At 34.4% G+C, this 19,370-nt stretch overlaps 1 protein-coding gene and 1 long non-coding RNA gene across 3 annotated transcripts; one reads left to right on the top strand and one right to left on the bottom strand.

The window, feature by feature from the left end:
* The first annotated feature begins 1,284 nt into the window (after positions 1 to 1,284).
* Positions 1,285 to 3,656, top strand: LOC127115628 (uncharacterized). 2 transcript variants are annotated; one of them, XR_007800815.1, is made up of 4 exons: positions 1,285 to 1,533; positions 2,021 to 2,362; positions 3,177 to 3,257; positions 3,366 to 3,656. It is a non-coding gene; the product is annotated as an uncharacterized LOC127115628 (long non-coding RNA). The 2 variants fall into 2 exon arrangements; XR_007800816.1 differs by lacking the exon at positions 3,177 to 3,257 and having other exon boundaries at positions 1,290 to 1,533.
* A 3,802-nt stretch (positions 3,657 to 7,458) lies between these two features.
* LOC127100950 (uncharacterized) lies at positions 7,459 to 18,917 on the bottom strand. Its single transcript, XM_051038262.1, has 2 exons — positions 18,704 to 18,917; positions 7,459 to 8,402 (listed from the first exon to the last, which is right to left on the bottom strand). The coding sequence occupies exons 1-2, from the start codon at positions 18,915 to 18,917 to the stop codon at positions 7,459 to 7,461; spliced, it is 1,158 nt and encodes a 385-aa protein (XP_050894219.1).
* Positions 18,918 to 19,370: the final 453 nt, after the last annotated feature.

A 19,370-nucleotide genomic window follows, 5' to 3' on the forward strand; every position in this document is an offset into this window, starting at 1 on the left:
CGATGTTTTAATTTGCATTGAGGCGAAATGCGGGAATTATTTGAGAGAAAATCACTTGGCGTTGGACCAATGATTTTGATTTTATTTAACATAAAAGTTACTTATCGATTTATGATCATGTTTATTATCTTTATCATTTATTGATTTGTTATTATTAATATTTATTTAATTAATTTTAACAAACTAAAAAAATAAATAATAATAAAGAAATAATTTGATAAAATATTGGAGGTGTAAGAGTGATGAAAGGATCATGGACATCAACCAAAAATAAGCATGTGGTCTAAGATCCATATAAATTTTACAAATTAAACACTAATAGAAAAAGAAAAATATAATTTTAAAATTTACACAAGTTATACTAAACACGGGTGTAAACAAGAAATATAGTGACAATTTTATAAATAAAGTGTCATTTTAAATATTAGCACATGACAATAGAGACTATTTAAAAAAAAACGGGTGTACATTTAAAATATTATTATAATCAAATCTCTATCATTCTCGTTAAATTTTAAACCAGTGTAAATATAGATGGACAGAAAAAAATTGTTTTCTCAAAATTTAGATTTATAATTTTTTTAATCAAATAAAAAAAAAGAACTTAATTAATTAAAAAATATGATTTCCAAAATATTTCATGTCTACTAAAAAAACTCTCTTAATAAAAAATAAAAGTAAAAAAAAGTATATTCTGAATAAAAAATAGGTTCTTCCAAAGGTTGCTATAATTTATCTTTGATATTAATTAATAAATGTCCCCTTAAATGCTTACAAAAGGTTACATTTTTCAAGTGTTTCATATAAATTTCAATAAAAACAAAAAACAACATTATAATATTTTATTTAACCTTTTCTTTAAATATTATAAAAATTAATTAATTTAATAATGAAAAAAATATTTTATAAAGTTAATATATATATATATATATATATATATATATATATAATATATATATATATATATATATATATATATATTATATATATATATATATATATATATATATATATATATATATATATATATATATATATATATAATATATATATATATATATATATATATATATATATATATATATATATATATATATATATATATATATATATATATTATATATATATATATATATATATATATATATATATATATATATATATATATATATATATATATATATATATATATATATATATATATATATATATAATGAGGTTCTTAATTTAATAATCAAAAATGTATATTTTTTATTAGGTTAAATTATTTATAAAACAAACATTCAGTAAAAAAATTCAACTGGACCATCCAAATTATGTAAGGCACATTATACAAGCCTCAACTGGTTCACACGTGAAATATTGGGAAAGAAACCCTAACTGCGAAACCTATTCTCACGAACGAGAGAAACGAATTCACGAACGACTAAATAAAAAGTTTGTTGTTGTGCGCCGTCGATCATGTTGCTGTCCTCCGTCAGTCGTATTGACACGAGTGTGTTGCTATGATTGATTCTCGTATTTCTGGTTGTTGTGAGTGCTCCGGTTGTATTGTTCGTTTCTTATTTTTCAATAAATATTTATGTGTGACCGTGTTATTCTTTTGATTGAGGAATGAGTTGCTGTTGTATGTGTTTGCTTACATTATTATGTAGTTCTTCATGTTGATTATTCACTATATTTGGTGAAACACTTTCATTAGATTGATTATGTTCCTTCACTAAATTATGCTGCATCATACCATTCTCCTCGTGTAAACTGATTAATGTTCTACTTTTTGTACCTCCAGTATCATTCAAAAAATGTTTCATTAAGAGAAAGGATAAACTTTCATTAGTTGTATATATTCTCACATCTTGTTTAGGGGTATGAGTGAAAAAATGTTTCTATAAGAGAAAGGCTAAACATTCACCACCACATTTTATTAATTCTTGATTTGTTTAAATTACTCATTGCTGTTTGATACCAGGTTGAATTTCTGACATTTGATCATTGTTAATGTTGTTTTGGTTCATTGTAGGACATTATCGACGAATTTTCATGGAGTTCTGCTAATGAAATTCATCGGATATTTCGGACCTCTAAAATATTTGGAGTGACTTTGTTTCAGTAGGAGACTTGGAGTAGAAGACTGGTATTTATGTTGTTTACTTATGTACAGATGACATATCAAGTTGAGTGCATTTTTGTTTCTTATTGGAGATGAAGTTGAATAAGAATGAGGTTGCAGAATGGTGTTGCCAGATTTTATGACATAATGGATAAAACCTCGTGTGGAATTAAAGGCTTCTACTTCACTTCACAATCCTTACAATTACCTACTCATGATAAGAGGAGCACATGTTTACTTGGCTGTCAGCAGGTTGGTGAAAATGTTATACTTTGATTTTCTTAATAAAGTATGGAAGTGTTTGGCATCATAAGTTTTAAAAGAAATAAAGCCAATTTAGTAAATAAGAAACCACAATGAAATGTTAGGAATGACCCTTTTGCTTTGCATTTTTATGTGTTTATAGATTTAGGACATTTTGACTATACATTTATATTTTTATTAGAATGTGATACATTTATATTCATGCAAATTGAAATTGATAAAATGTGCATATATTTGGATCTCTTGATCATTATTTTTTAATAAGGATCCATCTCTAAGGTTATCTGGCTATGACTTTCAAAATGGTATGACCCTTAGAGGATGAATAAAATGTACATTGGATAAGGATTATGTAGCAATGTTAACACGACTCTTATCATCTTTTATAGTTGCACATTTTGGTCTTCAAATATTATAAATAGCTTGCAGTTTTATATTATAATCTAGATAATAATTTATTTAACATGAGGCATTCATTACAACACCAATAGAAGACTATTGTAACATCCTGCCATAGTGCATAATTTTACAATTTTATTTCCTGCAAAACGTCTGAAACATAGCAGTAGACGCTTGCCAAAGCCCATTTTTACAGGCCTTCGATATAGACCACCCCTTTGTTCTTCATCCAAACATTACCCTGGATAAGCTCTGCAACTGTAAACTTCCTTGCCTTTGCAGTATTTATGACATGATAACCAGACCAATTCACTCTTTTGCCGGTACCAACATCCGGTCACTGTTCATGTACACCCGTAATACAATGTTTTGAGAAAGCCCTTACTCACGTCATCCCATTCAGGTCATCCCTTGGGTCAATGTGGTTGCCTATTAAGGACTGAATCACAACTGTCCTAGAGTGGTTTTTCCACTGGCGGCCTAGGTATGTTTTGATGGAGCTTGAGACAAATTTGAGATTCGTGCTTGGTATTATGTCACACTTATGAATTGTCCAGTTAAGTATTTTGTTTTCATTTTCTTATGTTGTAAGGTATCTATGAAGATGATAAAGAGGGCGACAATGTAAGTGAGGAATTTTAAGAGGACGACAGAAGTGATGAATATAAGGTAGATGATGATTCAAGAGAACGGTATAAGTGATGAACTTCAAGAAGATGACATAGATGAAGAGGATGATGAATTCGAAAAACTTAAATGAGTTGGATGATGCTCTTTTAGGTTTGTACTTAAGTATTAAATTACGTATTTTGTCATTTTTTTTTACTTATATTAATAAGTATTAAACGTATAATATTAATTAATGTTAGATATTTTGTGTCTATTGAGTGTATTTGAGTTAATGTTTGAAGATTTTATTAATACATTTTTGTGGTACATGCAATTTATGTTTGGTGCAATTTTTCTTTCTATCTTTAACGACACAAGTGTGAATGTGAGTGTATTTATAAGGGTTATGATAAGTTATATAATTGTTACTCATTTGACTCATTTCATCAGCGATTGAAGGTGTGTTTTGGATGATAATAATTTGTTTATTGAATGTCCCGCGGTATATAAAAATATTTGGTTGAATGAAATAGGACGTAAATGAAATTAAATATAATATAATTATCAAATATTTTACACCCATGATAACTAAAATATGGTGTAATATACTATATTTTTACATCTTATTTTAAAGAAACTAATGTGTAAATTTGTTGACATTCATAGTAAGCATTATTCAGTTTACGCACGATTTTTTATCAAATGAGGTGTAAATTCGTTTGATTTAAATGTATATATATATGTAATAATTTATACCTATTTTTTTAAATGGGTGTAACAGGCTATATTTTTACATCTACACACATTTTAAAACGGATGTAAATTCGTCACATTTCTCACCCTTTAAATTTGCACCCTCTAATAACGTGTGTAAATTCCTCTTTCTGCACTAGTGAAAATAGAAACTAAATATATGAACAACAGTTGCAAAAATAATAAAATGGGCGTGCGTTTAAGAATTGAGAAGAAAGTATCAAGGGCCCAAAGTCTATTAGCTTTCATAACCCTAGTGTCATACCTCAATTTGTTTCCTCATTCAATAAATCGATACATTCATCGAGCCATTAAAATCATTTGTATATCATAGCATCCATTTCATCATGCATAATGCCTAAAATATCTATAAGAATAAATTTTCGGATCTATAGACCGGTTGGACTAATTCACAAATGTAAGTGAAATTAACGGATGGAAAATTTCGAAATCGAGCTTGCAAACGTCAATTTTGTTACTCTACGGTTCACATAGTTTAACTTGTCGTGCTCGTTTTATTTTTTTGGGTTTTTTCTGTCACATTTTAATTAGCCTGAGCCTTTTAATCGATCATTTTTTACTTCAGAATTTGATCAAAACATGTCTATTTTCTAGAGGTTCATTTCACGTTGATCACTTTGGTGCATTCATTTTAATTTTTTGAGCATTTTTACCCTATTTTATTTATTTTACGTCCTTTAATTTTTGCATTTTTGTCATAGCGTTTAAAAATAATAATTAGAATTATTGGTATTTTTATTTTGGTTTTGTTTTAATTATTTTTTAGTGTTTAATTTTATTTTCATTTGTCTCTAAAATAAGCATCAAGGATATTTATGGATTTTCAAAATTACTAAAAACCCTAAAGTGACTTGATATATATTAGTAATGCTGATTGGGAGAGACCAGAAAAATCCACCAAGCGACGACTGAACATATGTGTCCTTTTTCTTCATTTGTTGATTCGGAATACAAAATTAAGAAGGAATCAGTTTGGACTTAAAAGAAAAAAGTAGAAAACTTAGAGTAAAAAAAAGGATCTTCTTTGTTTCATTTGTTTCAACCAACATTGCTCTTGAGTTCTTCTTCTTCAAATATGAATCTTATCCCTCCACATATCATAACTTTTTACTGTATGTGCTTCTTTCGATGTTTTCTATTATTCATTTATTTATTATTTTGGCGCATAATAACATAAGGTATTTGTTAACCCAGTTCGATGCAACGCCACCTACATCTGGGGGCATGCAAGCCAGGAAGAAAATCCACTATAATAGTATTAGTTTGAAGTCCTATGTAAGCAACCTCCGGTTTACAGACTTCGCACCTAATTGCTACCAGTGATATTTCTATCTAAGACTCTCCTAGATATGAGACCTCTCTCTTCCTTTCAATCACACAACCCGTGATAATAGAGAAAATAATCAAAGAGGAAACACACTCCAATAAACAGAATTTGCTCTTGCTTAAAAGCTTATGAGTGATTCACAAAATACAACTCAACTATCAGTCCAGCTCTAACATCAAGGTGATACAAGAGGGGATCACAAGCAACAAACAGACTAAACCTAATTCACACTCTCACGCAGGACGCCATACCTACTTAGGTTTAGAGTCTTCCTTTTTAAATAGCCTGAGAGACGCATGGGCTGGATGAACAATTCGGCCTAAACAAACAACAAATCCAAAACAATCTTCAGCGCAAATCAAGGAATAAAATATAATGTTTCCTTAAATGTTTTGACATCCATTCTCAGGAAACACGACAAACCTTGAACCGAACTTTGTTGCTTTTAGAACCATACACTTCTTGGACCGCAGAATACATGAATCATATCTTTAGTGATATCACGCTTGAAACAAAACTTCCAATAATGCGAAACAAGGCACGCTACGATGTCGTACCAACCTGTCAAGACGTCTTGTCCAACATCTTTCTAGAACACTTGTTTTAACAAAATGCGGCCAATCATAGTACAACCAACCTAACAATATCCCCCTTTAGCAAATTTTGGCTAAAATAACCTTTGCATAACTCATCTTGCATAAACCAAAAACTTGCACAAACAACCAAGAACAAGAGGGATACACTAACATACTCATCTTGAAAGAATGTAAAAATTTTAGCATTACCTTAATAGAATGTCTTCAAAAAAAATAATGCACAGAAAAAAACACTTCACTAAGATACATCAGATGCATACGCAGGAAAAAAAGATAAGACTCAATCTCACAGAACACATCATTAGAGAAAAATAAACCCTCACAAAAGTGAACCTTCTTCAGAAAAAATCTTATAGACAGGATGTCAAGACATTAGGTATGACCCCTCATGCAACCTTATATCAAGCACACAAACTAGAACTAAATTATCATGGCATCATCAAGCTAGATTATCATGACATCATCAAGCTAGAAAAGAGAAAACATGCTCCCCTTAAATAGTATATCATAACCAAATAATACTCCCCCTTAAGGGAAAAATGCTAAATAATGAAATCTACCAAACTACTTCCCCTTTTTAGCCATAATTTTGACAAAACACCCATGCATGCATTTATCAGGACAAAAAAATAGTAGCATATGATACGGAGATATAAGTTACAGACCAGATGCAGTCAAGGTGCACAAATATCTAGGGCATAACCTAAAAAAGAAAAAAGATACAAAAAAACATAACACATCAGATGTAAGAACTAACATCTGTTTCCTCATCTTTGTCACCATCAACAACATTTTCTTCATCCTCATTTCCCTCTTTCTCATTACCATCCAAGTTTTCATCAGCATCCACTTCAGACAAGGCTTTGATCAGGCTCACAAGTCTTATTTTTTTCTCAGTACAAGACTTGATGGTCTCATCTAAAGCTTTGCAGGTATCCTTTAGCTCAATAATGTTTCCTACCCTTGAAGTTGAGCTGGTAACATCCTTCCCAGATGTCATAATAATGTCTGAGACATGTGTCCCTGCAAACAACCTATAATGCAAAGATAGAAGAGATCCCCTCTTACTTGCAACATTAGAGTTGACCAAAATATCAGGATGCTGACTGAGAATTATACCACAAATAAGAGAGGGGAATGCAATGGGCATCTTCATAACAAAAGAATTGGCATGTTTCATGGTTTGCTCAAACACATAGGACCCCAAAATCAAACTTAGGTTTCGTTCCAACAATGTAGATAAATTTTCCCAAACCTGTAGCAACGGTAGAGGTATGATTGGTGGGAACCCAATTTACAACCCCAATCATATGAAACACATCGTATTTCACACTCAACCTACTAGCTGACAACTTACCCTTCCTTGTCCATTGTTTAACCTATTTTCTAGTGATCTCCTTATAGACAACATTATCAGTTACTTCCACCTCAGCTTTCTCCTCATCACTCCTACCCATAAACCTGTTGATAACTTTCGGAAAAAACTCCACACACTTACCTCTAACATAAACCTTCATGTACTCCTTGCTCATCTTACTTTCATAATCATTAGAAACATTCACAATGATTTCCTTCACCAGCATCTCATAACAGTTACCAAAACCAACAATACTCTTCATCAAACCAACATCCTCAATAAGATCCACCACTTCCTTGAATTCAAGAGCATCCTTACCAAGATTTCTTTCCAAAGCTAGTCTTCTTTGGTACACATATTTCCATTTTTCAAAATTTTCCACATAATGAAAAGAAATGTTGTTAATGGGGACTTCATGCACATTTGCAGGGATATTTTTCCCAGCAACTCCCTTCTTAGCTAAAGGCATGATGTCTAGAACATTTTGTTCGACATCATACTCAGACTCACTTGAGGAAACCTCATTCCTTTTCACTAACCTTTTCTTGGTAGTCACAACTTTTCTCCATCCTTTTGCAGGTCCAACACCAACACTTTTCTTGGATGCCTTAGAAGGCTTACTTGCAGACACAACAACCTTCCCTTTCCTTTTCTTTAATCTTTTATCAATACCAGGAGCCAATTTCTTACCTATATATTCATCATCAGAATCTAGATCATCTATATTGACAATATATGTAGACTGATACTTCTTCACACCAACACTTTCCTTCTTGTCTTCTTTATCAGACAAAGCTTTCTCACCTTCAACATACATACTTTTATCATTCAAATCATCTTTCTCACTACTAACTGAATTAGCTTCAGTCACATCCTCTTGGGAGTTCTTATCAGACACATCCTCTTGAGGTTTTTCAGGAAACTCAATAGAAACAAACTCATTGTCAGACTCACCATAAGAGTTTTCTTAAGTGGTTTCGATAGGATGATCAGGTTAGACCAAAGATGTTCCGACATCGGGCACAACACCAGACTCAGGGTCAACAACCAGAGTTTTAGAGAGTGATGTAACAACCCAATTTTAGTAATTATTTCTTATATTATTATTACTATATTTTATTTTATTTATTTGGAGTGTTAATTAATTAATTGGTTGTTAGGTAGTATAATAATCGATTATATTAATTAATTTGGTGTGTTAATTAATTATTTAGTTGATATGAGATATAATGAATAATTGAATTAACTAACTTGGTGTGCATATGGTGTTAGTTTAATTTAATTAAACTAATTAGAGATATTTTAATATTAGGTCTTATTGGGCCTATTAATTAAATTAGAGATATCATTCTCTTAAGGCCAAATATAATACTATAAATAAGAGGTAGGAGAGTGAGAAGTAGGATTCATTAGCTCATTGAAGGCAATAGAGAAAGAGAAGAGGAAAAGTAAGGAGAAGAGGGGAAGAACAAGAGAGGAGCTAGGGTTTTCAGAAAATCGAAGAGGTAAGGGGGAGAATCCTTATTATTATGGGTTAGTATGATTAGGGCAATGGGTAGAAGTATGTTAGGTTAAAATCCCTAATTTTGTATGGTTGTTTGAAATTGTTAGGTTTGATGAGTATTCGTGAATTGTGGTGATTTGATTGTGTTAAACTGCAAATTAACGTTATATACTTAGAGTATTGTATGAGTTATAATTTTCTGAATGTTTGGCTTTTTACGGAATCGAAATCGGAGGTCCGAAAGTCCTCCAACGATGAAAAACGCAGAAAATTCTGTATTCTATTTTATGTTAACCAGTTACCCACCGAGCGTTAACCGGTTACTTGCTTAAAAATCTGCATTTTGTTTTATGTTAACCGGTTACCCACCGAGCGTTAACCGGTTACTTGCTTAAAAATATGTTGATTCTGTTTTTGTGTTAACCGGTTACCCACCGAGCGTTAACCGGTTACTTGCTTGAAAATCTGCGTAGAAATTTAATTCTGTTTTATGTTAACCGGTTACCCACCGAGCGTTAACCGGTTACTTGCTGTGAAAAATGAAAAATTGAGATTTTAAAAGTTGTATTCAATTTGGAATGAAATCTAAGTGTGCGTATTTGATAATTAGCCTGTATTTATGAATGATATATTGTTATGAATGTGTATATGTACCATTGGTGGATAATTTATAGAGTTGAATTATGGTGATATGGGGAATGTTAAGATGGTAGAGATGATCTTAATTGCATATGTATTGATATTTGTACATTCATTCATGGCATGGTCGGCTTCATAGTGGAAGCGGTGAAACCGTGGGTTCACATGGTATTAGACGTTGATCCTTGAATGGAAATAGGCGTAGCATACATTGATCCTTAATTGGAAATAGGTGTAGTAGTAGACGGTGATCCTTAATTGGAAATAGACGTAGCATACGTTGATCCTTAATTGGAAATAGACGTAGTAGGCTTTGATCTTGTCCGGATCGGAAGCGTGGCTTGGATTCTAGATATTGAATCGGAAAGCGGTGAAACGTTGGGTTCACATTGAGGTACCGCATGCATAAAGTCACATGTCTTGCATTGAGTCACATTAGAGTTAGGTGATAATTGAATGTATGCATTGATGTGATTGTGAGGTGTGTATGAGACATGGTAATTGAATTGGGTGACGTTGGATACATAATTTTGCAAAATATGTGATTATGTGATAATTGTATTTATGTGTATATTTGGGAATATAGTACTGGATTTTGATATTGTACCCCTTGAGTTTTGATGTATGTTCGAAACATGTGAACTAAATGTTGGTTAGTATTATTCACATGGTTATACGAAGTGTGATGAATTCCTTTAATTGTTGATTTAATCATTGTGCCTTGTTATACTTCTTCATAATGATTTGAATTCTCACCCTTCTGTTGGAATGATGCTTTACACGGCATCGTGCAGATACTCCGGAGTAGTATTGCTGAAGTAAGTGGACGGTAGCTCACTCGAGATTAGCTGGAGAGTTTTCGTATTTTAGTTGAAGACTAGGTAATGAGTCAATGCTCTGGTCATGTAACACTGGGTAGATTAGTAGTATTGAACTCATATCTGATTTGGATGAGTATTATATTATTACTTGTGAACATGTTTATTTGCAACTGCTGTTTGAGAGGCCATAGTGCCAAATATTCTGGTTATGGTTTTATTTTATCTTGAGGAGATTACTGAGAGATGATCATGGTATGGGACATGGATCATTTTATGAAATACATGAGTATTCATTATTTTCCGCTGCGAACGCATATTCTTGAATATTCATGATGATTGAAATGTGTTATTTTAAATGACCAGGTGTATTATATATTGATGATGAATGATGTTGGTTTTTGAAAGCTTTTAGTTTTTGAAAACGTCGATGTGACGCCCTTTTGTTTATATGCGTACTTATTTACTCTGATTATATGTTAAGTATTTTGGGGTAGAAAAAGGGGTGTTACATTAGTGGTATCAGAGCAGGTCGGTCTGTCCGGCCAGGTTGTTTAATTATGGTTGTTCCCTAGTATGCGACATGTGTGTGAGAACACTGTCGATGCTTGTTTTTATTCTCCACTGCAGGTTGGGAATGAAATAAGTGTGTGAGAAGCGTCTGCTTCTCTTGGATGTTCCAATTGTATCGAGCTTGGACATTATGTTGTTGCATGCAAGAGTGCAGTGTTGGCCAGTTAACCTGTTTTGAGAATGTTGTGCTTTTCCTGAACCCGAAGAGAGGTCGGATTCGAGGATGGTGTTGGTTAGAAGTTAATCGGGTGTATATCAACTGTTTCGAGAAGACAATTATTTTCCTGAGGTTGGTGCTAAGGAAGATTGGTTTGTGTCTGCTAAGCAAGTTGATGAATCGGTGCAAGATGGTGCCGAGTTGTTTATGTTGTTGGCAACCTTAGATATTCGTGAGAAGAGGACGATTGAAGAATTGCCAATAGTTTGTGAGTTTGCGGAGGTATTTCCGGAAGATATAAGTGATTTACCGCCGGAACGTGAGGTTGAGTTTTCGATTGATTTAGTTCCTAGAACTAGTCCTGTATCGATGGCTCCCTATAGAATGTCTGCTTTTGAGTTGAAAGAGTTGAAGAGTCAACTTGAAGACTTGCTTGAGAAGAGGTTTATTCGTCCTAGTGTGTCGCCGTGGGGTGCACATGTTCTATTGGTCAAGAAGAAAGAAGGTTCTATGAGATTATGTGTTGATTATAAACAACTGAATAAAGTGACGATTAAGAACAAGTATCCACTTCCGAGGATTGACGATCTGATGGATCAACTGGTTGGAGCTTGTGTGTTTAGAAAAATTGATTTGAGGTCTGGGTATCATCAGATTCGTGTAAAGGATGGGGATATTCAAAAGACTGCTTTTCGGACAAGGTACGATCACTACGAGTACTCTGTGATGCCTTTTGGTGTGACTAACGCACCTGGTGTATTTATGGAGTATATGAATAGAATTTTTCATGATTATCTGGATGAGTTTGTTGTTGTGTTCATCGATGATATATTGATTTACTCCAAGAGTAAAGAGGATCATGCCGAGCATTTGAAGGTTGTGTTATCGGTGTTGAAAGAGAGGAAATTGTTTGCTAAACTCTCTAAATGTGAGTTTTGGTTGAGTGAAGTAAGTTTTCTTGGACATGTGATTTCGAGTGGTGGTATTTCTGTGGATCCTACGAAGATTGAAGCTGTATCTCAGTGGGAAGCTCCTAAGTCTGTTGCTGAGATTAGAAGTTTCCTTGGTTTGGCTGGTTATTATAGGAAGTTCATTGAAGGATTTTCTAAGTTGTCGTTACCGTTGACGCAGTTGACTAGGAAAGGTCAAGCTTTCATTTGGACTTCGCAGTGTGAAGCGAATTTTCAAAAGCTTAAGAGAAGATTGACTACAGCTCCTATTTTAATTTTACCAGATCCGTTAGAAACTTTCGTTGTGTATTGTGATGCTCCTTTGTTGGGTTTGGGAGGTGTTCTGATGCAAAAAGGGCAAGTGGTAGCTTATGCTTCAAGGCAACTTAAAGTTCATGAGAGGAATTATCCGACGCATGATTTAGAGTTGGTCGCCGTTGTGTTTGTGTTGAAGCTTTGGAGACATTATTTGTTTGGATCGAGATTTGATGTGTTTAGTGATCACAAGAGTTTGAAGTACTTGTTCGATCAGAAGGAATTGAATATGAGGCAAAGGAGATGGTTGGAATTCTTGAAAGAATATGATTTTGGTTTGAATTATCATCCTGGAAAGGCGAATGTTGTAGCCGATGCATTGAGTAGGAAGGCATTGCACATGTCTATGTTGATGATTCGAGAATTTGAATTGTTGGAGCAATTTAGAGATTTGAGTTTGGTTTGTGAAGAGACGCCTTTGTGTGTTAAGCTTGGTATGTTGAAGCTTACGTGTGGCATTATTGACGAGATTAGAGAACGTCAGAAGTCAGATTTGAAATTATTCGATGTTATGACATTGATTAATCAAGGCAAAGGTGGTGACTTTCGGATTGACGAGAATGGTATCATGAGGTGTCGTGATCGAGTTTGTGTTCCGGATGTTGCGGATTTGAGAAAGAAGATTCTTGAGGAAGGGCATAGTGTAACACCCTTCTAACATACCCCAAAATTTTAATTACAATAATAAACATATAATCAGAGTGATAGTGCACCAAGGGTGTCACACAAACATTCCACACCATTTAAACAACATAACCATCATGCTCTTTTATTTAAAGTTAAATATAAAGTATTTGCACAATTACGCAGCGGATAGAGATCAACTCAATCATGCAAAACATGTAACATCACATGTAATTTAGTTCAACAACAACAACAATAATAGTCAAAGTTTTCCCGCCCGATGTTACATCTATCAGAGCATGACCCACTAGGGAGACTACACTAGACTCCAAGCATTTGCTTCTACTCAACTCATTTCTCGTTACCTGAAAAATAGTTGTAAGGGTGAGTTCCTCAATCAATATAATAAGCATTATAAAACAACATGTAATGCCAAGTAATTAACACATCAATCACCCTAATTGCAATACACATTCAGTAATAGCTCATTGGCTTAAACATCATTCTCAACATCAATATACAATACCAGTATAATCTCAAATCATACTTAACAACAACACAACACACGTATAATATTGGAACACATCCATTCATATTATACGCCATACATATTTTTATGCAATGAGACTCTAAACATGCGGTACCGACTATCCTTGAACATATAGTTCAAGCTCACCGATCCCTCCGGATACGGCTACTAAGCTCACTAGTCCCACTCATTGAGATCTAATGACTCACTCACTAATTCCTCACCATGGGAATTAGCTACAGCCCCAAAGGCTAGACTATGCAAGCTAATCATCTAGCATGCAAACATCAACAACAATTCACAACGATTCACTCACCAATTCCTCACAATGGGAATTAGCTACAGCCCCACAGGCTATGCCATGCACACTAATCATCTAGCAATGCAGCATCAACAACAACTCACAATGGACATATGCTCACACTCTAAGCCATACGACAGTCCATTCACAAATACATGCATAATATATACATTCACAACATTTTGCATATCATCATACATCATCAATACACGCATCAACACTTCATCAACACATATATAAAACACTTCCTCAACACATGTATGAAACACCTCAGCAACACATGTATAAACACTTCTTCTGCCTTGCTCGCTAGGCGAGGCAGTGGCGAAGCTCTGGTTCGCTAGGCGAGCTCAAGGCGAACAGCTCCAGGAAATTGGTAAATTAATTCGCTAGGCGAGCTCAAGGCGAAGGTAATAGCGAACTCATTCTGTTTTGGTGAAAAACACAGCTAGCACTCACTCGCTAGGCGAAGCTCCAGCGAGTCCACAGCGAACATTACAGTAGCAAAACCTCTCAATCTCGCTGGGGCGAGGTTGAGGCGCGTTCCTTCGCTAGGCGAAGGTTATGTTCGCTAGGCGAACATGACAGTTCACCAGACGCGTTTTCTTTGGGCAGGGATCTCATGTGCCCATTCCAGACCCTTCCCACTCAAACTTACTCGTCGCCATTCATCACCAATTTATCGGTTTGATTACACACACAATTATCAATTTGATTACGGTTTTCACTCAACCTATTCATCACAAATTTTCAGCATTCCAAATCCCAATTAGGGTCGATTCAACGGTTTCTCACTACCCATTACATATTATCCCATAATACCCATTAATCGACGATAAACCCCCCTTACCTTAACAATCCGGCGAATCTTTGAGCTGCAAGCCTTTCCGTTCTTCTCCAACTTTCTTCCTCTTGCTCTGCCTCTGCCCTTTTCCTCTTCTCTGCAGTTTCTCTGTTTTCACGTGAAAACACTTCTTTACCAAATGGGATTCTCTTTCCTCATTTCACACTTATATATTTCCAATAATAATTATTATTCCAAAATAATTAAAATAATCCAATAATAATAATCTAATTATTTAATTAAATTAATAATATACTATTAATTCAATTTTTTAATAATTATTTTATTTTATTGGGGTGTTACACATAGAAGTGGTTTGAGTATTCATCCTGGTGCTACTAAAATGTATCAAGACTTGAGGAAGGTGTTTTGGTGGCAAGGTATGAAGAAGGATGTAGCGGAATTTGTGTATTCATGTTTGACTTGTCAAAAGTCAAAGATTGAACATCAAAAGCCGTCTGGTTTGATGCAACCGTTATCTATTCCCGAGTGGAAGTGGGATAGTATCTCTACGGATTTTGTTTCGGGTTTGCCGAGAACATCGAGTAATTGTGAGGCAATTTGGGTCGTTGTGGACAGGTTGACGAAGTGTGCTCATTTTATTCCGATGAGGATGGATTATTCGATGGAGAGACTTGCTAAGTTGTACATCGAGAGGATTGTGTGTTTGCATGGTATTCTGTCGAGCATTGTTTCGGATAGAGATCTGAGGTTCACTTCGAGATTTTGGGAAGGTTTGCAAGGTGCTTTGGGCACGAAGTTGCGTTTGAGTTCGGCATATCATCCACAAACTGATGGTCAAATGGAGAGGACTATTCAGTCACTTGAAGATCTTTTGAGGTCGTGTGTTTTGGAACAAGGGGGAAATTGGTATAGTTTCTTGCCTTTGATCGAGTTTACGTATAACAACAGTTTCCATTCGAGTATTGGAATGGCACCTTTTGAGGCTCTTTATGGTAGAAGGTGTAGAACTCCTTTATGTTGGTACGAATCGGGAGAGAGTGTTGTGGTTGGACCCGAGTTGATTCAAGAGACTACGGATAAGATTAAGATGATTCGAGAGAAGATGAAGGCTTCTCAGAGTCGTTAAAAGAGTTATCATGATAAGAGGAGGAAAGCTCTTGAGTTTGAGAAAGATGAGCATGTGTTTCTTCGAGTTACGCCAATAACGGGTGTTGGTAGAGCTTTGAAGTCGCGTAAGTTGACGTCGCGTTTCATTGGTCCGTATCAGATTTCTGAGAGGATAGGTGAAGTGGCATATCGGATTGCATTACCACCGTCACTTTCTAATCTTCATGATGTGTTCCATGTGTCTCAATTGAGGAGGTACATTGCGGATCCATCGCATGTTGTTCCATTAGATGATGTTCAAGTGCGGGATAATTTGACGGTTGATACATCACCTATGCGAATTGAAGATCGAGAAGTGAAGAAGCTTCGTGGTAAGGAGATTGCTTTGGTTAAAGTGATATGGGGCGGAGCCGCCAATGGCAATATTACTTGGGAACTCGAGGATAAGATGAAGGAATCGTATCCGGAGTTGTTTGTTTAAGGTAAATTATCGAGGCCGAAAATCTTTTAAGTGGGGGGGAGTTGTAACAACCCAATTTTAGTAATTATTTATTATATTATTATTACTATATTTTATTTTATTTATTTGGAGTGTTAATTAATTAATTGGTTGTTAGATAGTATAATAATCGATTATATTAATTAATTTGGTGTGTTAATTAATTATTTAGTTGATATGAGATATAATGAATAATTGAATTAACTAACTTGGTGTGCATATGGTGTTAGTTTAATTTAATTGAACTAATTAGAGATATTTTAATATTAGGTCTTATTGGGCCTATTAATTAAATTAGAGATATCATTCTCTTAAGCCCAAATATAATACTATAAATAAGAGGTAGGAGAGTGAGAAGTAGGATTCATTAGCTCATTGAAGGCAATAGAGAAAGAGAAGAGGAAAAGTAAGGAGAAGAGGGGAAGAACAAGAGAGGAGCTAGGGTTTCCAGAAAATCGAAGAGGTAAGGGGGAGAATCCTTATTATTATGGGTTAGTATGATTAGGGCAATGGGTAGAAGTATGTTAGGTTAAAAACCCTAATTTTGTATGGTTGTTTGAAATTGTTAGGTTTGATGAGTATTCGTGAATTGTGGTGATTTGATTGTGTTAAACTGCAAATTAATGTTATATACTTAGAGTATTGTATGAGTTATAATTTTCTGAACGTTTGGCTTTTTACGGAATCGAAATCGGAGGTCCGAAAGTCCTCAAACGATGAAAAATGCAGAAATTCTGCATTATGTTTTATGTTAACCGGTTACCCACCGAGCGTTAACCAGTTACTTGCTTAAAAATATGCATTCTGTTTTATGTTAACCGGTTACCCACCGAGCGTTAACCGGTTACTTGCTTAAAAATCTGTTGATTCTGTTTTTGTGTTAACCGGTTACCCACCGAGCGTTAACCGGTTACTTGCTTGAAAATCTGCGCAGAAAATTAATTATGTTTTATGTTAACCGGTTACCCACCGAGCGTTAACCGGTTACTTGCTGTTAAAAATGAAAAATTGAGATTTTAAAAGTTGTATTCAATTTGGAATGAAATCTAAGTGTGCGTATTTGATAATTAGCCTGTATTTATGAATGATATATTGTTATGAATGTGTATATGTATCATTGGTGGATAATTCATAGAGTTGAATTATGGTGATATGTGGAATGTTAAGATGGTAGAGATGATCTTAATTGCATATGTATTGGTATTTGTACATTCATTCATGGCATGGTCGACTTCATAGTGGAAGCGGTGAAACTGTGGGTTCACATGGTATTAGACGTTGATCCTTGAATGGAAATAGGCGTAGCATATGTTGATCCTTAATTGGAAATAGGCGTAGTAGTAGACAGTGATCCTTAATTGGAAATAGACGTAGCATACGTTGATCCTTAATTGGAAATAGGCGTAGTAGGCTTTGATCTTGTCCGGATCGGAAGCGTGGCTTGGATTCTAGATATTGAATCGGAAAGTGGTGAAACGTTGGGTTCACATTGAGGTACCGCATGCATAGAGTCACATGTCTTACATTGAGTCACATTAGAGTTAGGTGATAATTGAATGTATGCATTGATGTGATTGTGAGGTGTGTATGAGGCATGGTAATTGAATTGGGTGACGTTTGATACATAATTTTGCAAAATATGTGATTATGTGATAATTGTATTTATGTGTATATTTGGGAATATAGTACTGGATTTTGATATTGTACCCCTTGAGTTTTGATGTATGTTCGAAACATGTGAACTAAATGTTGGTTAGTATTATTCACATGGTTATACGAAGTGTGATGAATTCCTTTAATTGTTGATTTAATCATTATGCCTTATTATACTTCTTCATAATGATTTGAATTCTCACCCTTCTGTTGGAATGATGCTTTACACGACATCGTGCAGATACTCCGGAGTAGTATTGCTGAAGTAAGTGGACGGTAGCTCACTCGAGATTAGCTGGAGAGTTTCCGTATTTTAGTTGAAGACTAGGTAATGAGTCAATGCTCTGGTCATGTAACACTGGGTAGATTAGTAGTATTGAACTATATCTGATTTGGATGAATATTATATTATTACTTGTGAACATGTTTATTTGCAACTGCTGTTTGAGAGGCCATAGTGCCAAATATTCTTGTTATTGGTTTATTTTATCTTGAGGAGATTACTGAGAGATGATCATGGTATGGGACATGGATCATTTTATGAAATACATGAGTACTCATTATTTTCCGCTGCGAACGCATATTCTTGAATATTCATGATGATTAAATGTGTTATTTTAAATGACCAGGTGTATTATATATTGATGATGAATGATGTTGGTTTTTGAAAGCTTTTAGTTTTTGAGCGTCGATGTGACGCCCTTTTGTTTATATGCGTACTTATTTACTCTGATTATATGTTAAGTATTTTGGGGTAGAAAAAGGGGTGTTACAAGTGACACATGAATACTTTTATCAACAATGTCATTAACAACAACATTCAAACTAGATTGACCTAGGGTCTTTTCAGCTCTATGGTTATCTAGACTTACAGTTTCAGAGGCATATTTTTCAGATGTTCGAATACTACCCACAACATTCACGATGACAGGACCTTTAGTAGAGGTAATAACATTTGGTCCGACATTAGGGGTTTTGATAGGTTCAAGATACAAACTTGTCATAGTATGGGGTTTCTTGTTAGCAACATAAGATTTAACATTCCTGACCTTACTAGGGTTTTTTGAACTAACATAGAGGGAGTAGAGGATCCACTTACATTTGAAGGCTTAGCCCTTTTCACAACAGGTGTTTTAGTCTCTCTTTTTATTGGAGCGCGTCCTGGAACAACGGAGATGGGAGTGGTATCAATTATAACATCTGAAGAACACTTTTTAGAATTTGCATGCGTAGCCCTAGCCTTTGATGGAGTTGGGGCCGATTGATCTTTGGAACATTTGTTGGGTGTTAAGTCTGAGGCTCTAGACATCTTCGATTCTTGGTCTTTTACAAATTTAATGTTGATATTAATGTATGAGAGGATGTTGGGAGATGAGAAAAAAGTAAGAACATTGTTGAACAGTTTTCTGATATTAGAGAGAATGAGATCGATGATGTAGGTAAAAAAAGAGTTGATG

This window comes from Lathyrus oleraceus, chromosome 1 (genome assembly GCF_024323335.1).
Source record: "Lathyrus oleraceus cultivar Zhongwan6 chromosome 1, CAAS_Psat_ZW6_1.0, whole genome shotgun sequence".
Classification (NCBI taxonomy): domain Eukaryota; kingdom Viridiplantae; phylum Streptophyta; class Magnoliopsida; order Fabales; family Fabaceae; genus Lathyrus; species Lathyrus oleraceus.